At 31.4% G+C, this 26,270-nt stretch overlaps 1 protein-coding gene across 1 annotated transcript; it reads left to right on the forward strand.

Annotated features, from left to right (window-relative positions):
- Positions 1-1,856: 1,856 nt before the first annotated feature.
- LOC135127001 (glycine N-acyltransferase) lies at positions 1,857-24,709 on the forward strand. Its single transcript, XM_064053285.1, has 5 exons — positions 1,857-2,074; positions 2,482-2,588; positions 6,478-6,594; positions 12,222-12,466; positions 20,345-24,709. The coding sequence occupies exons 2-5, from the start codon at positions 2,484-2,486 to the stop codon at positions 20,784-20,786; spliced, it is 909 nt and encodes a 302-aa protein (XP_063909355.1). The 5' UTR covers positions 1,857-2,074; positions 2,482-2,483; the 3' UTR covers positions 20,787-24,709.
- Positions 24,710-26,270: the final 1,561 nt, after the last annotated feature.

The raw sequence follows: 26,270 nt of genomic DNA on the forward strand, positions 1-26,270 counted from the left end.
AAGAGAGGTCGTGTTAAATTTATGTGGACCATTATCAAACACTGGTTTCAATTCGCATGCAAACGACCGATACGAGTATTTTTTTTTCATACAGGGTACAAGTGCCACGACTCAAAATAATTTCTCTGAACAAGAGAATTATTTTAGTAAAGTGATAAAAGCCTCCACAATAATGTGCTGTCACTTTGGGCTCAACCTGACAGTTTCCAATAAAGAACACTTGAACTTCAAACTTCCCTTAATTCGCTATCTGTGCTCCAAGATCATTTTTATTTTCTTAGGTCAGTGGGGCTAAATAGTCTCCACAAATTTATTAAAGAAGGCTTGATCTTGTACCTCAACGTCAAAAATCATTATAATTATCAAGCTTTATATTTTAACTTTGCAATAAATTTTGTTCTTCATGTTTATCGTCATTTGATCGTCATGTGGCTTATTGATCATTTCGATTTTAAAAATTCGAGGTAACAAACAATCTTACGTGGGTTGTCACGCAGCACTAGTTTTATTTATAAATCTCTTTAAGGCAGTTTGCCTGCTAGGTTGGTAATCAAAAGAATTATGGGTGTTTTTCCACAGATTTTCTATAATTTATCAGTACAATCATTTGATGAAGAGACAATAAAATCATATCAAATTCGAAACCAATTCGTCCTCTTAGAATTTGATTCTAAATTTGCCGCATTTAAGTGGCTGGTATATTTGAAACGGTTATTCGCGACGTTATTTATGATCGTCTTTCTTTAATCCATTTGTTGAATTTACATCTACTATCTCTTTTGTTAGATCTCTGAATAAATAACCGAAAAAGAAAGCGAGTGATTTAATCACGTACCTATTAAAAAAATAATTACAACGTTGGGGACGTTATTTGTTAGTAATATTCAATATAAATCACTGCCAAACAAAATGCTAATAACACAATTTTTTTAAGCGACAGCCACTACACTGTATTATCGTAGATTTGCATTTATATTTTACTGTCTAAGCTGTTTGCCGCAACACTTACGAGTGAAGATAGTCAAATCGATGGCAGTCTCGGCTGCAGGATCAACGGTTAACATTTATAGAAAACCCGGCTCTAATTGCTCAGTTTAGCGTCGATTTTGACTGACGTAGCGTGACTGCAAGGACACGTGAACGGTAGCCGGAGGTGCCGGCTAGCCGTTTACACGTTGCGGCGATTATAAATAATAAAACGCATTATTCTCTGAAAGAAAGACACAGCCAGAATTTTGCGACTCTTACTAGAAACCACTACTGTTTTCCACCGTCATAATTTTCGCCATAACACGTAGTACGTTAATTCGAACATTCAGCTTTTAACTTTATTGTCTACCTATCTACAATTATAATGACATTCGCAATGAAAACGACAATCGGAAGTCAAATTTAATGGTTATTGCACGCATATCGCTCCATTAAGGAAAAATAGCTGTTGTAATAGTTTTAACAAGAGATACCTAATCTTTGATTGTTTTACTCGTCATTCGATTCGTTATATTTAATTCCAACTGCATTAAGTGGAATCAACTAACTGAAATCAATTTAAAATATATTATTGATGAACAAGCAACAATAATTTCGAAGCCTTGAATCCAGGGTTTCAATTTCCTGCAAAAAACTTATTCGAACAAACTTCTACAGGTTTCTCCTCGTTTGCAGCTTGGCCTTCATCCACGTGAGGGAATCCGCATCCACGTATTTTGATTCTCAAATTTTCTTCATTTCTTCATTCTTTAATTCATTCCAATTAGAATTCAGCGTCCTTTTTGCTACAACTCATTCTTTTTTTCCACTACATTTTGCGCAACTAAAAAGGTGCGACGTGCGCTACCATTTCACTTCCCACCAAATCCTGTGTGAGGGCAGCTGCAGTACAAGGGGAGCGCTCGGGGGCTGCAGACCTCTCCGCACCCTGCGAGTCGATCAATGTGCTTTTCCTCCTATCACTCGTTTGCAAATAACTCCGTCACACGAGACACTAATTCATTTACTCAACATTCGGGTTTGTAGTTGAAATCAGCTTATTAAGATCGAAGAAGACTTTTTTATATTGCTCGTCTTAAACGAGGTAAAGTATAAAAGCAATTTCGTACTTCTTTGTTTAATGTTATTTATGACGAAACATATTTTTGTGCCGAATCATATTTCTTTCGTTGTAAAAATCGTGATTTAGGGGTGCTTTTATTTATTCAAGGTTTGTTGTGCAATTTTACGAGTCAGCGACGCTGCGGATGTGTATCCCTTACATAAACGTTTTTAATTTTTATAAATTTTGTTGCGGTTTTATGTATACATTTTTTATGGTAAGGGGATAAGGTGTTGCATAATATATGTATTATTTAATAAATTAAAAAGCCGGGGTCACCGCTGCCATGATTTTAATACTATCGTCGTCTTCGTCAATGTTAACGTTGCGGTTTTAACAATTTGATGAATGCAGTTACCCCACCGTTTTGTTTTGTTTTCTGCTTTCAGCAATGGAAGAAGTATTGTCAGAGGGGAAGAATTTCAGATTACTTGAAGACTCTGAACTGCCAGACATAATTGAATTTATTGGACAATTTTTACCTCATTCAATTAAGGTGAGATTTTACTTTATTCGCAGAATGTGCTGCCGAAAGTGCTAAATATAAAATGTTATTCTGTACACAGTGCTTTTAAATTACTAATGCTTAATCTTGGTGGATGCGCCTGTGTTTAATAAAGGATTTGTAATAATCGTTGCTGTAAAATTTTTAACGAGATCTGACATTTAAGAGAGATTTTATTAAATATGTAAATAACAAAATTGACAGACTCGGCACTGATTGATCAAAGAGAATTCGCATAAATCACTGTTTAAATAAGCGTAAGCAATACTCGACGCATTTTTAATGGAAATTATAACTTTCATCCTTTTGAATTTTGCATATTTTCATTCAAATGTAGCAAACACTGAATGATGTATTTAATTTAAAACAACTGTTTTTGTTTTAGTATTATTTTGAAAACAGCTGTCTATTCAGTTGTCGATTTTTTTCTCGAGAAACATCACTTATATATTATATAGATACAGACGAAACTTTAACATATTGTTGTCATTTTTGTCAATTATTTGACAGATTTCACTAATAATTATGTTGTGGCTAGTCATTGCATGTCAGTTACTAAATAAGCTTTGCTCATAATCCTTAATCAATAGACGCCATTCTCTTTAACAATTCATTATTTTCAACCCAAAAAAATATATTTCTTTAACCCTCCTACACTATTAACAAAGCATACCTTCATAGACTACGACATTTTACTTGCTTAACTGTTAAAAAATAACAATAGAACTACACATTTCAATGTAACAAAAGTCCACATTGTATAGAAAATGCCTGAAATGTTCAAACATCCTTAACACAATAAGACTAAAGAACTTGCAGTAAAAACAGCATTAAATTTTTATTTTTATTTCCTATACAGCATATTTGCACTTAAGGTGGGCGTTCAATGGCTAGCGTGTCCATGTTAAAGACTTTCTAGAAAATGGGTGCGATTTTTAGTAATTCTTTTTATCGGGAAAAATATAATTTAATTTAGCAGATGTAAATACAGAACACCCTGCTATGCTAGATAGCGCTTTTACTGCTGAAAAACAGTTAAACTTTAAAACTTCCATACACTAAAATTCTTGTGTTTTTATATATAGGAAAGTTGCACTTGTATTGAGGTAAGCTCTTTAATAAAATTCCAAGCTTTCATTTAAAGTCACTTGTTAGGTTATTAATTCGAGGGGTTGAAAACTGTTAACGACAGGGTTTTTTATGACGTTCTGGTAGTATAACATGCATTTGTTAAATACTAGTTTATAAACGTAAGTATAAAAAGCGATTGTGATGTAAAAACACCTCTCGGAAGTCTGGCTGACAACTGTATTGAAAATATCGACTTTTGTTTTGGACTACTTAAAATAATGATGTTGGCAATACCAACGCTTTTCTTGTTCAATTTGACAATTGCGGTCAAATGGCTGTCAAATAAAGTGTTAAATAGCTGCAGTACCGTCATTGTTATTTTAAAAGTTAATTTCATGACCAACTAGATGAGTTTTTTTCGATCATATCATATTTGAACATGTGACACCTAATAATGAAAATAAAATTTTTTGTTGAAAAATTACAGCGGTCTAGACTGAATTGTCTAATGTTAAACGTATAAACATAGGTGTGGTGGAGACTTTGCATTGATATGACGCACCGATATGACGTCACGAACATGTGTAGAGCCCCTTCAAGTCGTGCTTGTTTAAAAATTGCTTGTGAAAGCAAACTTATTATTTATTTGTAATTCCTTTGTAAGAGAGAAAACTGGTGTTCCCTATCTCTTCCAGTAAATGTTGAGTATTAGAAATACATAAAAAATCTTTCTTAAAACGTAATGATGAATTACAAACAATTTGTTTTTGACGGAATTGATATATTTGTGGTTTTAAAACTGACATATAGTAAAGGATTTTGAGCAATACATGCGTTTTTGAGAGAAGCAGGCACATAAAAGTGGATAGGGAGAAAAACAATTTGTATAACTTTACGAAATAATAAACTCCTAAATTTTTAAAATGGTTCTGGTACATCAAAAGCTAGAAATAAATGGTTTTCACCATAAATTCTATTCATTAATCTAGGTGTCATGATCAGTTTAAAAATTTTCAAGCCATGTCTTAGACAAGACTTGAGTTTTCTTAACTTATATTTACATTTTCTTTTTCCTCAGATTTTCAAAACAAAAAACTATTCCTCATTTTAAGGTACCAAATATGATTTAAAACTTTGAAACTAATTTCAAAATTTAACTACACTGAAAATTGTACAACATGGGTATAAAAGATTTCTCCGACCGATTATACTGAGCATTTAACTGATGTCCCTTTTAAATCTCGAAAATCGTAAAAAATAAAAACAAATGGCTTTCGCCAACAGATTTAATCCTTAATCTACACTGAAGGACGATGCGGCAAGACGAGCTACATAAAGCTTAACTGCAAAATAAAATAGGGGTTTTTAGAGCACAAAGAACAATAGTTAAATAATCTTTGAACATTTATTCACTGTTTATGACTCATAAACTTACAAATTAATAAAACAAGCTTTATGAGGAAAAAATAAAAACAACAAAAATTGTATCTACTCTGCTTATTTTAGCAATCCTAGAACATGGCTTTATGTTTAAATATTCTTTAACTGTGACTGGTTTTTGAACAATCCTTATTTTTCATTCGATATTCATACTGTATTTTAATTAACGTATTAATAGCATTAGTAAATTAACGATGATGCACTATTTATCATCAAGTTTAAATATCAATAAATTCTAGATATTTCGATGTGCGTAGTACCACGAACATAAATTGTTTAACTTAATTAGTTTTTAATTGTTATTTAGTTTAAATTTTAACACGAGGAAAATTCAAGTGCTAGTGCATGAATCATTAAAGTTTTTGTATGATATAATTATAGAAGCAGAACTTTTTTTTCTAATAGCAAACAGCACGCATAGAAACAGTGTATGTATTTTTAATTTTTGCTAACGCAGTCTAGGCAAATTTGGAGGTTTAATTTTTTTTGAAGAAATCTTCTAATTACACCCATCATAGGAAGTAATTTCTGGTTTTTCAAAGAAGTTAAACTCTTATTCCTTTCAGAAGTATTTTAAGATACATTCTTCTTGACTTCAAATTTACGATTCAGATTTCAAAATTCTAGCCACCGAAAACGCTGATGTTTTTAAACAAAGGAATGCTATATCACATTGAATATTTTAAAACGCGACTTGCAACAACGGATTTTAAAAAAATTAGATTGCGACCTTGAGATAAATATGCAAATTTTCAGGTACGAATGGTAACTAACATACTTACATAGATGATGTTCGTTAAATGATTAAAAGACTTAATTTTGCCATAATTGAATTTCCTCTGCTTTACTTTGTACAAATATAGTGAATATATTCTTTTACATATCTGAAGCATATTGGCCTAATGTATTGTAATGGGGCACGATGGAACAAAAGTAGCTCAATACTATCACAAACATAACTACCTTCTACTAAAACTTTGTTTTAACCTAATTACATTTGCAAAATAATAGCTTCCACCCAAGATAATTTTAAGCGTTGACCTTCTGCTACCATTTTTACATACACATCCATAATTTTGTGGTCAAACATGACGTGAAACTGAAAAATAAAATCATTAAATGCCTATAGGTACTTATAAACTTTGGATCGTGTGTATCTAACTAAATCTTTCATGAAAAATCACGCAACTTTATTAGCATGTTTCATTCCAAACATGCATAACATTCTTCGCTACCTGGAAATCGGTCTGCAGCGTAATAAGCGACCACTGCAAGCTTACATAATTTCGCAACATTTTTTCGCAACCCGACATGACCAAATGAACCCATCTCATTAGCATTTTTCGCAAGATTCTGTTTGATTTTTCAGTTTCATCAAACACTGAAGACTTATCTCAACGATCGAGTTTGGGATTTTCATTTCTACGTGACGAAAACCTGGCCTGATCAGCCCGTGATCCTCCACTTTCCTGGCATGACAAGCACGGTAAGCTTTTTATTAGTCCTTTTTCATTCAGGTGAAGGTCGCTGCGAAAAATGTCGCATTTCATTACCCACAACTCTACTTTGACAATTCGAACAAATACGAAGCTTGGGGCTCTCCTAAACTTTATTTTTAATAAGCGATAAGTGCCAAGAATTACTGCTTCGGACTAAATAAACACATACCGGTAGATCGTATCTTCGTCAGGTTTCCATTTTGAACATTATATTTCTTAGCATAATTCTGCTAAAACCGCAGTTAGCGTTTTGCTGAAGTTCAGGTTAAAATTACAAAGTGAATTAATGGACGATAATTCGGTAAATTGGGGTGTAAGTGGTGCCAAATTGGGCCCAAATAGTAATAATACGTGCACTATCGAGCGAGCGTCGCGACGTCACGTGAGAGTCGATTTTTTGCCTCTTGCAGATATTGGTAAAGAGCGGAACAGCCACAATGCTGAATAGAATGGATATTGTGAACTTAACTTAAAGCAGCTTAGTGTTGTTTCGCTAACAATTTTATTAACTTGCTGACATGGAGTTAGTGATGAATTATTAAAGAAGTGGGGTTAAGATAATTAATTAATTAGAGGGATAAACTAGAATAATTTGCAAAATCGATATTGGAAGGATTCTCTGTGTGAAAGCTTACCATATGGTTGTTGTAGTTTGAATTTTACGTAACAAATTTTGTATACAATAATAATAATAATAATATTCATAACAATTAAAGACAGATGGACCGGCTCAGAAAATAAAATTATGAATTGCCCGAGAACATCATTAGTTTATTAGTACGTCAAGTTATGAAAAGGAACTGGGTTTAAGTGGTACGAGTGACAACTTTCGATGTTATAATCTACGGATAAAGGCGGTTTCGGCAGCCATGGCCAACAGCTTACGTGTTATACAACAGCAAGCTTAATTTGGAATTCATCAATGCTCAAGTGGCATCAGGCATTGTAAATATTTCCTAAATAATTTCAATTAATCAAGGATTAAGGGCGTAATGTTGCAGATATGGATGGTGCTTATTTTAACAACGTATGTGATTTCGAGCTGTCCAATGAGTGATATTGATAAATTTAGATTTAACTGGAAATATAGACGAAATATGAAACGAAAGTACTTAGATATTTACGTATAATTAGTCAAAATAGACAATAAAATTCAAATATACAAGTAATAAAACTCAGCCACCTAATATCCTGAGAAATCATAGACATATTGAAATTTTGTAAACGCCATTGTTTTCTATCTACAAAAATTAATTAGAATGTTTGAGTTTTTTTAACAGTTCGAATATATGCTTGAATGATTGGTTTTGTAGCAAATATTATTAATTGTTTGTAAAATAAAGTGGTAGTACTTTCTTTCAGTCAATTTAATTTTTTTTATATTTATAAATTCTTTTTATCGGCTGAAAATGAAATAAACAATTAAGTATTATATATTATTGTAATCGTAATTTTATGATTTGTCTAAACCCGTTTAAAAAAATAGACGTCGTAATTTAACAAATATATGTTATATAAGTGTTACACTTTCAATACATTAAATTAAGCTTCAAGCTAAAAACAAAGGCGTTAACGGAATTTCAATACCTGTGTCCGTTGTCAGAATATTAGGTCGGTGAGTTTTATTTTGGATACTCTGTGTAGTAAAACAATTATTTTTAAATGAATTAAAAGTAAGTGTATTCTTTTAGAAATATATAATAGAAGATACGAATTCTTATTAAATTTAGGTTCCTCACATAGGTTTTTTTAGTTAAAATATGTCTAGTATATATTTATTTCTTGTAACTAGCTAGGTGTTTTCTACCAGTATGAAATATATCATTGTTACTTTCTTAAAAATGTTGTAATATTGATGGTGGAGGCGCCGGGACAGACCATAAAAATTGCTAATATTTGATTTGATGGAAGTTCGTATTGGGGAATATGTGCGTGGGCAAAAATCAATATTGAGAAAAATTCAAAAACACAGATATTGAATATTTATTATTTTTTTAAAGAAAATTGTTTTTAACGTCAGTCTAGAAGGCTTAATGGTCTGCCTTCACAGTTGAATTAATTAAAAACAAATCTTTGCTGAATAGATTTCTTCTTTCGACATTCTCTATTTCTCTATTTAAAGAAATGTTTAGATTTGAGGAGAACAATTTATTCTACAAATTTTCTATTAGCATCTTATTCACTCTTACAGAAGCAGTAAAATATTTTAAAACTAACTGGATGTTTTATCTCATTACTTTTTAATGAGAAATAAATTGTATTGAACACAGGTTACGTAAGAAACGTGCTTAAAAATGTCTTCAATTATGCTCATAACTATGTTACCACATAAACTCCCCACTGTTAAACGCGACAATAAACATGTTTAAAAAAGGGCGGTTTAAACAAAAAACACTTCACTTTGAATGAAATTGTAAGTACTAAAGCGCTTACGATTAATTGTGTGACGTGGCTAAATATACTGTTTGTACATTCTCTGTCGTATAATTTATTCCCTGTAGCGGTAATGTTTTTAAAATGTTTTGAATTTAATTATTCTTTTGAGATGAAACGTCCTATATTCAAGAGAAATTAGCAACTTGTTTAAAGAGCATTTCTAACAATTCGCATCGTTTTGTACGAATTTATAACGCAGGTATTTTTAGAAGTGTTATTCATAATTGAACAAAACAAGCAATTTGTAGTTTGTACAATTTTAATGAGTTATGAACTATCAAAATTTTAATATTTGTGTCCCAAATCAGTCTTTCTAAATAACCTCTCTAAAAAATTGATGGTTGTAAGATTTTCCTAATAATGTTTGATGAAAGATCATTCGTTTTCTATGGGTTAATGAGATTCTGTCAGAGTTGATTTAAGCTCCACAGCTCAGTTTTTATAACTTTATTGCAGAAAATATGAAATAATTTAGACTAACATCGACATCGCCGCTCAAAATCATGACACAAACACTTGATTAGTCACAGAAAAAGGGAAAAAAAAGTTCGCGAATTTTTGCATTAATTTTAAGAGTATGTTTTTTGAGAAATCCGAGATAACATTTTTACATAGGAATTTCTGAATTCTTTAACAAACAATTTTTATGCAGAATAATAATAGTTCGGTTGTTGATGGTATCTACATTCACGTTTATACATATTATGTTTAGCAAAAAACTTGTAAATACCTTGATTTTAACATTTTATCAAAATTAACCAACATTGATAGTGATAATATAACAATATGTAGATACGAGTACTATATGTCTGTTCTGGTTTAGTTTCACTTTTCTTTGTAATAATTTGTCTCTATGTCGCTTGGTTTTTTAATCAAGTTGACATTTACTGCTATCTACACGTAGCTGCTAAAAAAAATAATTTAAGGCAGTAAGATAAATTTTATTTATTACGTGCATTTGAGTCATATAATTAGTCACATTATCGCATTAGTCAGGTAATGTTGGCTTGCCGCACCCACTTTCTAACACAAACAAAAATCTTTTTTATTTATTTGTTGATTCTAAACAAATTATACCACGTGTGTGATAAATACATTATTATCATACTCGTGTGATTCAAGCAAAACTTCATACTTCGCACCTTTCAACGGAAATAAGTATTTCCCTTGTGTTTTGTAAAACAAGGAGACGAGTGAAAACGTGATTAAAAATCAATCTTTAAGAATCGTATATCAAAAGAAACAAAATAACGTACAGAATAGTATATAAACTTGCCCTATATAAATATATTATAAAACTGCGCAACTTTTCATCTTGGTAATTTCCAACAGGCACAAAGTTTGGTACAACATTATACACTTCGGGTTTGAATTACAATCAATAAAAAGGTGTATAAAAAATTTGGAATACGTAAAATCACCATTTTTAAATAAACATGAGAAAAGCAATTCCCAGAATTTCTAAAACTATGAATACTGGATTATAATCCAACGTTTAATCTGTTAATAATCCTTGAAATATTTCGTAATAATTTCATTTTATCCTACAATTCTACAAATGCAGTTATTCCGAAAGACAAGAACCGACGAAGAAAGATAATTTTACGTTTATTTTATAGCAAGGTGGTACCCACTGACGTCGATCGATGCGGCGTGTCTCTTAAATTTGTCTTAGAAACAACGACATTACAACCACATTGCAAAACAAACTTTTCTTCTTATACAATAAAACACACAAACGCACAAATTATGATATGAGAAGCTATTGGAGAATACTTACAACTATGGACTTGAGACGAAATTTACTTATTAGTCCTTGGCCGACTTGGCTTTTTGCCCAACTTAAGCTGGAGGGTATTGCAGATACCCCAATTGGTGTTTCGTGACGAGAACAACTATCAAATGAATAATGAATGTAAACTTGTTACCTTTCTCCTTAAAGTGTTTAGTCCGGCATTATAAACTCACACTAAACTTAAATTTATTTTTAGATTCAACCATGCGATTATGTGTTGTTGGTTCGTGTAAATAGGGTCACTAGAGAATTGAGTTTAACGGATTGTTCTAACACATAAGGGTTGCCTGAAGGTATCTTCGTTGTGCGAGTTTGGGCTGTTTATTCCTAAATAAATGATAAACAAACATCGAGCGTTATTTCACGTCTTTGAATTTAACACTAAATTTGTGAAAATTATTTTACAAGTTCTTTTCATGCAACTTCAATATTAAGGTGAATAGGTAAAGTTGGAAATAATGGCACAGAACTTGTGAACTAGTTTCAGCTACAAGTGTTTCATACACCCAAAGAATTAATATAACAGTCGAATAAATTTTAGGAAAGCTACAAGCTTCTGCTCTAGCAACCATTCGTTGTCAATGGTAACGAAACCTCGATACCACTGCATGTTGAAGACGTTTCTTTATTGTTATCTAGTGCAATGTAAATATACAGTATACAAAAGATCTTAGGGATAAAAAAAGTTAGTAATTTCATTTTCTGCTAAAATATGCATGGTATGATTACTAGTAGTAATTGCTCTTGTATTTTGTATACCCCTTCAAAATCTGATTCATTCAACAAAGAATTTTGGAAATTACAGCAATCAAAGTCTAATTTTAGAAAGAATAATGCATAAAAAACGCAAGATCTATAACTGGTATTTCAAAAATGCGTTAGCTATGTCGATATTCAATAAGTCTGGAACACGGATGTGATTTTGATAGTGTCATTTGGGATATCATCATGAGACTTCATTTATTTATGTGACGGATAATGGATTTTTCATCAAAGGAAATTCCTATCAAACCCAAGATACAGCTTGGCTACAGGTGCTATAGTAAGATAATTTGTACAAGAATTTTAAAAAGTTGTACATTGTTAATTCACAAATACCATTTATTACGTACTTTTTGTATTTAAGGGTATACAAAATGTGAAAGCTGAATTGTTTGTGTCCACATTTTTCGTATACTGTATGTTTAATGTGCGACAATTTAGTTTCAAAATTTTCCAATATTCTTAATAAAATGTTGTGTTCTATAAACGATAAAGTATATAAAAATGCCATTTGTAATGAAGTATTTGTGTTAACAATTTGACGAACCTTCGCCTTGCTTTTCTCCTAAGAGAATGCAAGTTCGGTGAATAAATAATAATCTTTTATGTAACTGATTTTAGCCCAACGGGAAGATATACGAAAGCTTCAGTGTCTTCTGCCCTTGTGATCAACTGGAATATTTGGAATTGTTGAGAGAAGAAGATGTGTTAATAGACTGGACACAACCAATTTATCTAAACTTTACCCACGCTAACATTATGAATAAAATCGAAGAGTTTTACAGTGATATAGGAACAATCGAAAAACAATATGGAGATATCTACGCTATAAGCGAACTCACCAAGGAGGATGATAGTATAAATGTGTAAGTAAAATTTACTAGATTTATTAATTTATTTATTAGGTTGAGTCATGGGTTTGTATTTTTTTTTTTTCGATAAATAAATGACAAATAACTTCGGTGTGTTGTACATCATTTAACAGTTGATTAATTATTCTTCTTGATTTAATGTGGTAAATTATCAAAGTGTAATGAATAATTTCGATGTCAAATTATGGCATAATGGTTTGGGGGCATTAGGTCGCTTATATAAAAAAATAATTGAAAGACCTAAGTATCCAAACCCTACCTATTGTTTCTGCGTTTAAAATAACTCAACAGTCTATTCTGGTCTATTTCAACAGGTTGACGAGATCTTCGAAATTCATACCTCCTTTATTAAACTTTTCACTGACACTATAATTTTACCTTCTGTTACATAGATTTTTGTTGTCTCCGCATTTTTAAAGTTTTGTTTCCAATAGTGACACTCTAATTTCGAATTAATTTTGAAAAAATTACCTTGAACTGAAAACTTTAGTTTTTATTCAGGAAACTTTTACTATCTATGTGAGATATAATGTTGCTTTGAACATCAGGTGGTGTATGACATTAAAATATAAAATATAAAAGTTTTCACTTAGTTACTTTCTATTTTTGTTAGCCTTTTTTTGTGATGAAAGAAATGTTTTTTTAAACAGAAAAGTTAAATTATTATCAAAAGTAAAATTATCGTTATTCTTTAAGGCAAGGTGGAGTGAAAGGGTATAGAATTACAGAAAGTTAGTTAAAAAAAAAGAAAAAAGAAAGTTCAACAGTATAGGCCTGCTCACGCAAAACACTGCCTGAAATATTCAAAACATAAGCAAAAGAGAAGCTGCAGTGGGTTTTAAATTGAACTTGTTTTGCTCCTGGTGAATAAATTATTAATCGTAATCATTTAAAAAACTAGAAGTTTCTACAAAAACACATAAAATAAAAATGTGTCTGTACATATATGAATCTTGGATACTTAGCATAAACAGTAATAATAAAAAACAAATTGCAGAGGACAACCTGAAGCAAAGAAAATTTCTAAGTGATGTAACAGCCAGTAAGGCAAAGGGGAAATGATTGACTATATTTTCCACGTTTTGGCCTTAGTATATTCAAAGATTTGGTTCAAAAACTTTACAAATGTAACTCTTCAAACTCTACAGTGTGATTTCTAGCGTTTTCTGCAGGCTCGAAAATACCTAGAAATCTTTAAATTTTCACGTTCGGGCGTTTGTAGATTCAAAGATTTGGTTCAGAACTTCAGTAATGTAACTTTTTAACTTTCCTTTCGTAAATGCTGGGGTTTCGTGCAACAAACGCACTAGAAAATACCTAGAAAATCTTCAGATTTGAGTTGGAATTCATATTTTTGTCCTAATTCGGATTCTTGTGCCGTTTTGGAGTTATGTTGCGTTGAATTTGAAAAAAATTTTTTTTAACTCACTAAGGAAATTTTCCTTTATTTTCATATCTATATACTAAACGCAACGATTATCCGGTCTGAAAATTTGTTTATAGAACTAGATGATCGATTCACATAACATTCACAAGAATGTGTTTGTGGTAGGTCAGGTTTTGGAAAAAAAAATTTAGAGTATGTATTTTTTCAGTACTAAATTATTTTTATCATATTTAACTAAATTTAAAATTTTCTTAAGACGGTAGTATTACTCCTGGTGTGTCGCAAGAGTCCATTTTTGAACCGCGTCTGTAGAACCGCTAGAACAATTTAAAAGGGAAAGTAATATCTCTTTAAATAAAGCTCAATGATGATATGAAGAGAATAGATTAAGCTTGAATAAAATCAAGACGAAATTGTACTGTTTACTTTAAAAATATTTCTAAGTCAGATCAATACACCGCATCTGGGTAATACACATTCATGCATGTTTAATTAGAATGCAAACGGGGAATTTATTGCTAATAAAGTTTCTGAAAACATTTTCTATTACGTATGATGTCTAGCAATATTTCAATGTATCGTCTAAGAATTGCTTATCATTCTAGATTATTCAAGTTGTCGCGGCAAGCAATTAGAATTGTAGAAAAAACTTACCATTCTCATCTTCTGTTGTTAAAAATATTGCAATCCAGAGATGACACCTTCTACAATCGATATTTCAACTGCAATATTATTTTATCTTTACTACATTTTTCTTTTCTCTTAATATGTTTTCCTTCAATTTTTTAGGACTATTACTATTAATATTATTATTGTTCTAGGAAAACTGTTATAATTTTAAACAATGTTTATTTTCTTAAGGATTTTATATTTTCTCGTCTAGTGAAAAATATCCGTTGAGTAGCAAATCATTTCTTTAAAACCCTATACAGCTTCACTCTGAAACATAATTTAATAAAAAAACCCACGGGTCTTGAAGTTCGTAACATAAACGACATTGAATGAACTTGTTTTCTGACGTAAGGGAATAATAAATTTTTGTTTTTTCATTTTGTATAGGCGTTCACAAAGATGTGTTGATGTATATGCATACACAGCTTCTAAATAATCAAATGTGATCTAAAAACATGCGAAACACAAGTGAGATATATCAGTTTTTCCATGCATTAATTTTTTAGATATTCATGGAGGCAGTTTAAAAGCAAAAAGAAATATAAATATTACTGTGTAAAGATATATGTACTTAATATTTCTTTTGTACCTCGAGAGCCACAAAAAACACGATCAAAGACAACCATGGATTTGTAAAGATTTATCTTTCATCGTTGCATTTGCAACTCAAACCTTCAAATTGACGGTAATCTGACAAGAGAAAAATTCTATCGAAGACAAATCTTCAAAATTAGCATTCATTTCTTGGTGGGAATAAGTTTATTTATTTATAGGATTATAATGTTGTATTTTTTTTTATCAAACCAAGAACGGCGCCTTCGTTTTCCCGAAAGTTTGAATATTGTTACGATGATCGGTGATTAAAATCGGCGTGGGTTAAACTCAAGAATTTATTTTTTAGTAACTCGAATTTACACGACTAATAATTACACAGCGTTATTATTAGTATTACACTATCTATTCAAATTGAGATATGTATCTTTGCTTTTTTAGCTGTATTTTAACATCCTGCATAATCTGTGTTTTAACTTCTAGGGTTATCATAAAAATTCGCAAAATTTAATATTATATTTTTCAAAAAAATCTATATTTGTTCGCCTGCACTGCAGAGGAGAGGAAAACTTTGTCTAAATAACTTTGGATTAATTCTTTTTAAGGTAATTTCATTGTGTATTGGAAACTTTAATGAAATTGAATAAGCTATCGTGATATTTTGACTTTCTTGTCATAAAAAGAAGACGATTTTTTAATCATGTAGGAACATCAAAAATAGAGGCAAAATATGAGATCATACGTTTAGTACCACCTTTTATGCTTTTTAAATGAAATTTACTAAATAATTATCTGAAAGGGCGTCAACTTTTTTGACTTTATCTTAAGTAAATTGGTTTATAGTTGAAAAAAAATAAATAAATTTTAGGGTTTGTCTTATAACCCACATACGGATTTTTTTTATTTTCTCAATTCATTGTCATTAACAGCTATTAAATTTTCTTGTTCACGTTTTCCAGAAAATCGATGACGTCATCTAAAAAATTATCACATAAATATTTGTTAAAAAATAGTAATAGTAATAGTACTTTATTATTCAACGGGACCATGCCCAGTTACAGAATAATACTAAAAATAATATAATATAATATATATAAACATAAAATAACATAAACATTTACACAGAAAAAAAATAAAATATGTATATCTAAAGATGCAATGTTGTTTGTGCTTTACTAACTAATATATTTATATTTTTATATAAAAGAAAAACTTATTTAATTTTCTCGATCCTGGCAACACTAGTAGTGTTACTTTGTACGTACTAAAACATATAACGGGTATTCCATTGAAAACGTCATTAAGCTGGCATTGCTTGTTTGATAGTAGAAATGCGTTTTATTAATTCATACATATAGTCAACTTGATGACTTTTTCATTGAACACCCGATATTTATCCCTCTTATTAGGGGGGTAATTTCAAGTTGGATTTGCGAAATCGCAAGTTCTGTTGCTATGGTAATTTCAATGACAGTTTTGTTGCGATTCGCGACTGCTGTCATCCTTCCATGGCAACGGGGACTTGCGAAATTCTAAATTCAACTTGAAATTGGCCCGTTATTAATAAATGATGATCACGTCATTGCAGAAATATTTCTATTGAAAGAATTAAATTCGCAGAATGTAATTTTATAAATTTTCCAAAAGGGCCGAATTGTTTAAAATTTCTGTTTTTCATATTCTAAAAAATAGGTCGAAAGTTATTTCGACAGGACTTTTCTCGTCCCCGAGTGAAGTGCCATAAATCCCGCTTCTTTGAAAAACTACATAAATTGACTCAGTCATTAATTTTTTTAAGACAGCCTGTATAAGCAAATCTAAAAAATATTAATGCAGTGATAAATCACAAGTATAAACTCATCATACTTTGCACATTTAAGGATTTATTTAGCAAAATTTTGAGGTGACTTCATCGATTTTTTAGGGGGGATGAGCAAATACATTTTGATCAAAAATTTACTCTGCTTATGATCTTCAAGATTACAAAGCATTCGGTTTTGTAGTTCCTGATTAAATCAATAAAATAAATTCACGCATTCATTAATTTTTTTGAGTCAAATCCAAAAAATATGAATGGAATGATAACTTACAAGTACAGACTTATCATATTTTGTACAATTTAGATAGGATTTATACGGCAAAATTTTGCGCTGACATCATCAATTTTTTGGAGGGGATAAGTAAACATATTTTGATTAAAAATTTATCATGCTTCTCATAACTTTAAAACATCTGCAAGATTTCAAAGGATTTGGTTTTCTAGATTCAAAATTATATTGCAAAATGTTGTTTTATAATTTTGATTATTTTTTTCTAAAATCTGGACATTTCGGGCAAAAACTCAATACAGAGTCATAAACTACATATGTAGGACTATGTTAAAATCCATGTACTATGTGCAATTTTGAAGTGACGTCATTATATTATTGGTGGGGATGAATACACAAATTTTGGTTAGCGTATCTACATAATATATATTGTCTGTCTAATAAAAATCCGGGACGGCACACAGACGAACAGACAGATGGACAGACAGACGGACAGACAGCAGACGGACATACAAACGGAAACGGGAGACGTATTTCTTCGAACTCTAGGAGTCATGAAGGGTCGAGAAAACGTTAAAGTAGAGGGTCGGACGACGGACTCGATTACAATACTTCCTTCGCTTACGCTCGGGAACTAAAAAATTTATAACATAACGTCATAATAACACAAGATTGACTATCTAGCCAAGAAAATTTTGTTTGTTTCGCTAGCCAGGAAAATGAATGAACTTCCATGGAAACGTTTTAAATAAACTTTCAAAATTCTTAAAAAAAAACTGAAGTATTACACCTAGCTGAAGAGGGTGTTTATTTTAGTAGCTGTGTAATAAAAATATCCGGTATTTAAAATTAATATTTCAAATAATTAAATGTAATTAACTTAATTTGTAATTTTTTTTTAATAAAACTTTTTTTTGTCGAATATTTTTCATTATCATTATATTCATGGTGTAGGATAAAAAATATTGTCCACACCACCTTTCCGGATCTCAAAAAATTTTCTTTCGACACGGAAAACCCTTATTTTTCCACCTTGGTATACAATGTACTATTATTGTATTAGGTGTAATGAAATTAAAATGTTTATTGTTACGACAGATTAATAAAAGAATCATTATTAAAAATACGCTCTAACATGCATGTAGAATTGTTTTTATGTGTGAGGAAAGTTCTAAATTTCTGATGTAAATAGTAACTTCAGTTAAAGTTTTAAAAATATTCTGAAAATATCCATAATGCTGACCAAATAATACAACAGATATAACATAAATCTCAATGCATGTTACATGTGCCTAAAGGGTTGTTTTTGGCATCATGTGGAGTCTTATGTGAAAAAACTGAATAAATTATTCACACTGAATGAAATAAGCTGAGTTATGAAGTGCAAGTTGTAAAATTTCAGTACCACATATACTTCCACTAAACTTGTCAATTTTTAAATTATATAGCTGTAATCTAAGTAAAATACCTCTAATATCCCTTATTGATTCCACAAATTACCGAATATATCTATCTCAAATATAAATGTGAACCAGTTATTACATTCAAATCAACGAATCAACTAACGGAATTGACACAGTAGGTACATAAAGAATGTATTATTTATACGATAAACAAAAATCTCCTTGAAATTTATGTAGGAAATGAAATGCATTTACATTTCCAAATTAATAGACAAACCAATTACAGCTCCATCAATGTAATAATTGATCACGGTTTTAGTAAACAACCACTTTGAACTGCTTATGCGATATTATACAAAACTCACTTGACATACACCTTCTGAAACTTTTATGACTTACGCGGCTTAAGCCAAACCACCCTTTTAAGCAGTGGCGGCTGGTGGGTCAAAATTTCGGGTCGGCCAAATATTTTGAGTCTACACCTTGGTGTTATATATTTTCGTAATGTATGGCTGCTACTCATTAACCACTGACATTTTACGTGCCAGGATGTACAAAACATCTCAAATGTTTCGACCTGTTAAAATAATTTTTTATAGGAAATTGACAATGTCAGTTTGATTCCAAATACTATTAATCCTTAATTCTACTTGTTCTGCTTTATCATTAATTGAGAACCACCGAAAACATTATTTTTACTGAGTTCCGCGTCGACCGGCGGCTATACGGCTTGCCGACCCCGGACATCCATAATTGAATAATAATAATTAAATAATGACATGCAGTTAAAAAATATATAAAAAAGTAATAATAAAAGTACCAACTGTTAACTATCTTCATTTACATTTATTTTTTTTTAATGTATATGACAAATTGTCAAATAAATTAATTGAATAATTGAAAAATTAAAATGATTTAAAACTTTAAATTCGTTTCTGAAATATCTGAAAACGCTTAGATGCTAAAAATACAGAAAAAGCGCATTTATGTTGTAGCTAAGTTATGTACGAAAAATAAAATTTTAGATAATTTAATGTAATTTTTTTCGTTTATTATTCATACACAGGAAAATGTATTAAATCGACAATTATTATTAAAAAAAAATAGTATGCACTGAAGAACATCGAAGCCGTTATTGTTTTGTAATTTGGTTAGCTATTTTAAATATTAAGCGTTTTAAAAACTAAATTCGCATTGCTGGGTACGGCGAAGGAGGATTTCGCCGGACCTGGCACAACATACGTTCCGCCAGGTCTTTGTCTACTACAGTGTACTAGACAAAGAGAACGATGAAACCGTAAGCTGCTCCGAAGTCGAAACATCGAGCATAATGCATTCCTGGATACGGCGTGCCGAAATCTCGCCGGCAAAGCGTGTTTATCAGCATTTAAAATTAGCAACAAATGCTTTATTTTGTACCTACAATATAATAAAATATATTTTTAATATATATGATCTATCCTAACGTACATTCAAACTTTATTTGTTTTTTTATTTTCTAATTTCAACGCTTACTAAGTATTTTAAAATGACTGGTACGGCGTGGCCGACCCTGCCGCCCCTGACCAGCCGCCCCTGCTTATAAGTCAAACTGGCTATTGTAAGCTTTATGGACCCGAACCGCAAGGATTATTATTATTGCTGTCATAATGGAGCTGTAAAGTTTTACTAGGTATATGTGAACTGAGTTAAGTTATACAATAGCCATTTTGATTTATAAAGGTGCTTTGGCTGAAGCCGCTTAAGTTATAAAAGTTTTACAAGGTGTATGTGAAGTGAGTTTTGTATACAGCGTTTTTAATTGTTTCAGGGTATTCGCAGAGGATGCGGAGATGCTGCAGTTAACTCCCGAGCATGCTCAAACCATCCACGACCTATACCCGGCAAACCACATGGAATGCGTGGAGATTTTCGAAAAACTAATTAAAAAACTACCTTGCTACGGTGTCTTTTCAGCTTCAGGTGAATTAGCAGCATGGATGGTTCAATCTTATTATGGAGCCATGTTTTCAATGCAAACGCGACCTGAATACAGAAGGAAAGGCTACGGCCTGATCCTCGCCAAGTACCTGACAAAAGTGGTGACGGAAAGAGGATACCTTCCTTTCGTCGTCATCCGTCCTGAAAACGATGCATCAAAGGCTCTGTATTCTAAGTTAGGTTTCAAAAAACATTTCGAAACTGTTAGAGCGATCTTACGCCCACACGAAAGGGCAAATGATGAACAAGGCGGAGGGACGAACAGCCAGTAAATAATTGTAATAGTAATGTTGGTCATAGGCTGCTGACGCACATGTTTAAGCTAGCAGCTTACAACCGTTGACACACAAACAGCTTGGGTTTTTTCTGACAACTATAAATTTTGAATACTATTCGTTTACCCACAAGTCTAACCGTAATCGAAATGTTGCTAGTGTCTTGTCTCGTCAAAGCATTAGCGCGTGCAAGAAGAGAGAGTATTTTGTAAATTTTTATTCAGAAGCAAAACGTTTCTATTTACTGTCTTGGCGATGACGAAATTGTAAGTATTTTTTAGAATGCACAATGAAGAAAACTACTTCGTAAATCAAGGTTTAAACAAACCAAAAACAATGAGTTCGACCACAGAAATAAAAAATAATAGCTACTGGAGCCTTTGATACGTATCGTCAAAATAGTAATCCCAATAGTGTCAAGTCAATATCGAGGAAATGGGTAAAAGCTCAAACCAAAAAGTTTGACGTTTAAAAGGGACCGTAGCTAAACTTGTTTAGACGATTTTTATTTTTGATGATACGTTAGATTATGCAGTGTGATTTAAATGTTTGTCAAGTTGGTTTTGAATTTTCAGCGTAGTTGCTGATGATGGAATTGACTAGTTACAAATCTGCCAAGTGCCAAATTTATCCGGCGCAAAATATTTACAGTCTAGAGTCTTGACAGGCAAACATTTATAATCACTCAGTAGAAGATATAGTTAATCTAAACTATCACTTCCAATTATAATGCTTGTTGATTTGCGTTTAAACTGCCATTATAAAATTTACTTTTACAACAAGTGTTATAAATCGGGCCTGACACCACACAGTTTGATGTCAAGTACCTAGATTGGAAAATTTTTGTGGTCAATGAAAATCTTTGTAAATTCGATTAGTTCTAAATTAGGTGAAATTTATCTAGTATAAAAAATTCTTCCAAATTATTCATTGTGCAGAACAGATGACGGTTGGCACATTTACACAAATTAAATTTGTTCAAAACACAGCAACGATCTTTAGTATTTTAATACATTTCAGATGCTATTGTATGCAACAATTTTTAGAGCCCATCAATATCAACTCTGGCGAAATGTGGAAATTTCAAAACAGTGAACAACTGAGTGTACAAGAGAATCATGTACCAATATATCGTAATTTAATCTACATACATATCTAAACTTGGTAGAAAAAGTTTGAAGCCAAAATTTGATAACATTTTATATGATAATAAATTTAAATTAGTTTTATGAGTAATTTGGTCCTCTCTTGCGATAAATAAAAAAGGAAATTGTTCAGATATGTTAACAGTTTTGACTTAAGCCTCTAAACGTTACATAAAACTAACTAGAAAATCTAATTCGTCATTTACAAACTTAACAAAGTAACGAAATTTGTAAAATTTGCAAAAATTATTCAAGCAAAAATATCTTTGACGACAAAATTATCTTTACAAGCAAAAATTTCGAAAATAATATTCGTCATCAAACGTGACACTATTTTTAGTTTAAATAATTTGAAATCAAAAAGTGGTAAAATGCATTTTTTTTCAAAAAATGTAAGTACAGTTTGTGAAAAATAAAAATTTTAATTAATTTGAAAAGAAAATGCCAAATCCAGAGGTAGACATCTACTTAACAGTATTTGAGATTTCCACATTTCCAATATCATACTCATGTTTGCAGATGTTGCAAACCCATCTCAACATAACTTAAAATTAACATTGTCTTAAACTAGGTCCATCTATGATATCTTGCACCCAGTTGCTTCAAAACTTGCCTAAAACAATTTTTGAAACTCTTCACTACACAATTCCTCTAATTGATAGGTTTAAAAGTTGTTTCAGTAACAATGTACATCAACACCTGTTTGTTTTTGTGTCGTTTAGAGTTATTTTCCGTTTAAACGTTTAAGCGTTTAAAAGAGACGAACATTATTCATTATTCAGTCGTTTCATCCAAAGACATAGGTACACTTTATGTAGATTTATTTGAAACAAAGGTCCGCAGTGTTCTACTAATTCAACTGTAAGGGTTATAACTGATATTCTGATGTTAATTTGACTGAATAAAGAATCGGAGTCGCTCATTTAAATAAAAGATCCTTCCTCAGAAAGGCTGTGCTATTCATAACTCAAGCGTGATGAGTATAGTTAAAGAAACTGTATCTAAATTTTTCAAATTTTGGTTCTTGATTATGGTATTAAATCGATGCCGCTGATGTGTACATGTGACCGAAGAAAGTCACTAAGGTTACAAACCATTCCGGCTGTTGGCATTAGTGATTTCAAAATCACATAGCAACAATAAGTATTATCCAAAAATGTGTTGATTTTGAAAAATGCAAAGTAACCAAGACTTGATTGGTAAACACATCCCGTTATTGTTATTTTGTATAGTAAACTACTGGTGTTAGAAGTTTTGGCCCACCGTGAATTTCTTGTAACGTATTTTTTGAAAATTCATTAATTCACACAAGTGGAAGAAATCCACTCTGTACTCAAAATAACGAGAAACTCAAAATACACAAAAGCCACTATTAACAAAGTAAGAATAATAATAATAAATGATATTTCCAATTTTCCGATGTAACATTTGCCTTATGTAACCACGAAAACATTGTAAATATTCTGTCCTTCAGTTGCTCGTTATATTGAATACAGTCTAATATTTAATATACTCTTCAGGAGATTGGTGATCAGTGTTAGAAAAGGTGTGGCAGTTGAAATGAAAAGAAAAACTAATTGGTGAAACATGCCTCACACTGATTTTAACATTATGTAAATATTTTTAAAAGGTGTGCAAAGCTTTGTTTCCTTAGAAATATTTTAACTTTGGTTTTCCTCATTTCAGTTTGTCACATCGTAGACCTAAGTATTTTCAGTTTGTTTGCCAACTCAATCAGGCCATAGGTAGAAGATATACTTTTATCTCTAGATCTACCTTGCAATTCAAGTAGTAACGAACACAAAAACAACATGGTCATAACTTTAGAAACAGATATTTTGTAATAATCTGCATGTGCGTCGAAGAACGACGATCTTATGAAGAATAACAACTTCTTGTATAGTTATATAAAAGCGTAATATTGCTCAAATACTTCATCTTAGTATAAATATGACACCAAAGAAGGACATGACCGTAACTTCTGGAAAGCAACAAATTACGTGAATTGTGTACACAGTAGCGATTACTTGCGGAGTAACTAAATCTTAAACACTGTGATTAAAGAATAAAGACTGAAATGAGGAACTATTATATGTGTGGGATATTAGATTAGATCTGGTTATATTTTAGTAAAAAACAAATTTCCCTGAAGGTTACGGCCATGTCACGTTATTAGCAGGTTATTTCGACGCACATGTGGACACCATGGATCGTTTAGTGCTTTAAATCCACCATATCTAATTTTTTATAGGATGGTGTAAAAATTTAGAAATGAAATCTTAAGGCGATTGTAAGCCGGCTGATTAGCTTCCTGTTGTTAGTTTTAACCCTTAAAACTTTCAACAAGATGGTGCATACCAGCCATTGTGATATTTAATTGTAGATACAGCATAAAAATAAGCTTTGATTATACGCTCTAGAGTATAGTCAAAGAAGTACTAAAATTATAAAAACTGAAGAAAATAAAAGCGTTGCCTATATCTTTTTGAATTACCGCGGCAAAGTGCGCTTGTTGCCCAGTTGAAAACTTATTCTCTTTATGAAAAACCAGATTGGCGTTGACAGTTTTTAATATACCTAATATATTATAAGTACCATATTTCCACTCATTTTATGTGTAATACTAGGCCTATAGACGATAGAAATACACATAAATTAGAAACGACCAAGTATGATGTGGAATTGCCTTAATGTCTGTCGTAAAGGGGCATTTGGGCAACTCATCATCGACTATATTTTACTTCGTCAAAAGAAAAATAAAAACTTCAAAAGTAACGGTTTTTTATTGTAGATGCGAGAAAGGTAGGTAAAGTAGAACGAAAAAATTTTAACATTTTCCAAGTTTCTTCTTCATAGCTCCTTGTGCGTCTGATTGAGAATGTTGTGATAATGTAAAACGCTACATATTAGAATTTGGAAAAGCCTACCAAAGTTGAAACCTAGTCAAGTTAGTAACTATAAAAACAAGCTTTTTCTAATTATGGACAGCTTCACAATAGACTAATTTTGTAAATACCATATACCTAACTTAAAAGATTTGTAACTGCATGGTGAGTGAAAGTGAATACTACGTAAAATGAAGTAATTAGGGGGTTGCAGGGCAATGCAATTAATTCATTTTTGAAATGTCTGAAGTTTTCCTAATTTCATGTTCCGACAAGATTACTGGTCACATCAAGTAGCACATTGAACCTAAGTTAGTTTATGTAAAAAATAAAATTTTGTTGATTTGCATGAGAGTTTGACTTATACCGAGGAAGTTTGAAGACTTTTTTTAAATAAATCTACACGATAACGTTTATTTGTCATTTGAATTTCACGAATAAGAAAAAAATGGTAACAACAATAACTTCAATATTTTTCTTACAGTTTGTGAGATACATTTTTCTAATACTTTTGTGCCAACTAATTCATGAAAAAATATTTTTTATGTACTTATTTTTGCAGAAAACATTTAAAACCTTTCATACTTCATTATTTTAAAGACAATCCCTACAGTGAGTGGCTTTATAAACCATGAATGACGTCAGCAATTTTTAATGGGGTCTCATATATTGATTTGATGCGTAAATTGTGACACCTACTGTGGTATCAGAACAAATACTTTGACATTAAAATTTAAAACAAATGTAGAACCAATTTACAGCAACAAAAAGGACCGATTATAGTATTATTTGGTGGAATAAAAGTAATCGTTTATGCAAATAAAGCCCAACTACAGATTGGGTCATAAAATGCTCCTAAGCGGTGAGCCGGTACGAACCGCCGCCCAAACACACTTTCAACATATCACAATCCAAACAGTTTTGCTTTATTTAAACAAGTTTTGAGACTGCTGGTTTGTTATTGATCCACTTTTGGGGTTTTGTTATCCTTTTCTAACTACAATCACCGAGTAACGTGAATAAAGATAGCTAGTGAACATGACTATCTAACCCCTATTAAGGTTAGTACGAGAAATTTTTAATCCCGGCTATTTTGTCACACGCCAGTTTTATGGCTTAGTGGAAAGTATCTCGCACATAAAATAAACTAACATTTGATTTCTGCGCCACCTGAAAGAGCTTTAATAAGGGGTGCTTATTGACTAGAATTCTGTGCGCGTCTGCGCAGTGATGGTTTTGGTTATTTGGCTTCAAAGTCAGTCAAAATAAGTGTTGTATATTCAAATATGCAAATACAGCTATTAAAATAGGATCAATAATAGTATGTAATAAGGTTTATTTTCCGACAGGAAATGCTTAAGTACAGGAAACTTATGAGTATGATAGTGCAAGTACTTGTAACAAAAAGTTTCGCTTTAGTTGAATACTTGATGCAGTTCTTCCGGACGACT

The sequence above is a fragment of the Zophobas morio genome, unplaced genomic scaffold (genome assembly GCF_036711695.1).
Source record: "Zophobas morio isolate AGI-343-1 ecotype UQ-CSIRO unplaced genomic scaffold, CSIRO_AGI_Zmor_V1 ptg000011l, whole genome shotgun sequence".
NCBI classification, from domain to species: Eukaryota; Metazoa; Arthropoda; class Insecta; order Coleoptera; family Tenebrionidae; genus Zophobas; species Zophobas morio.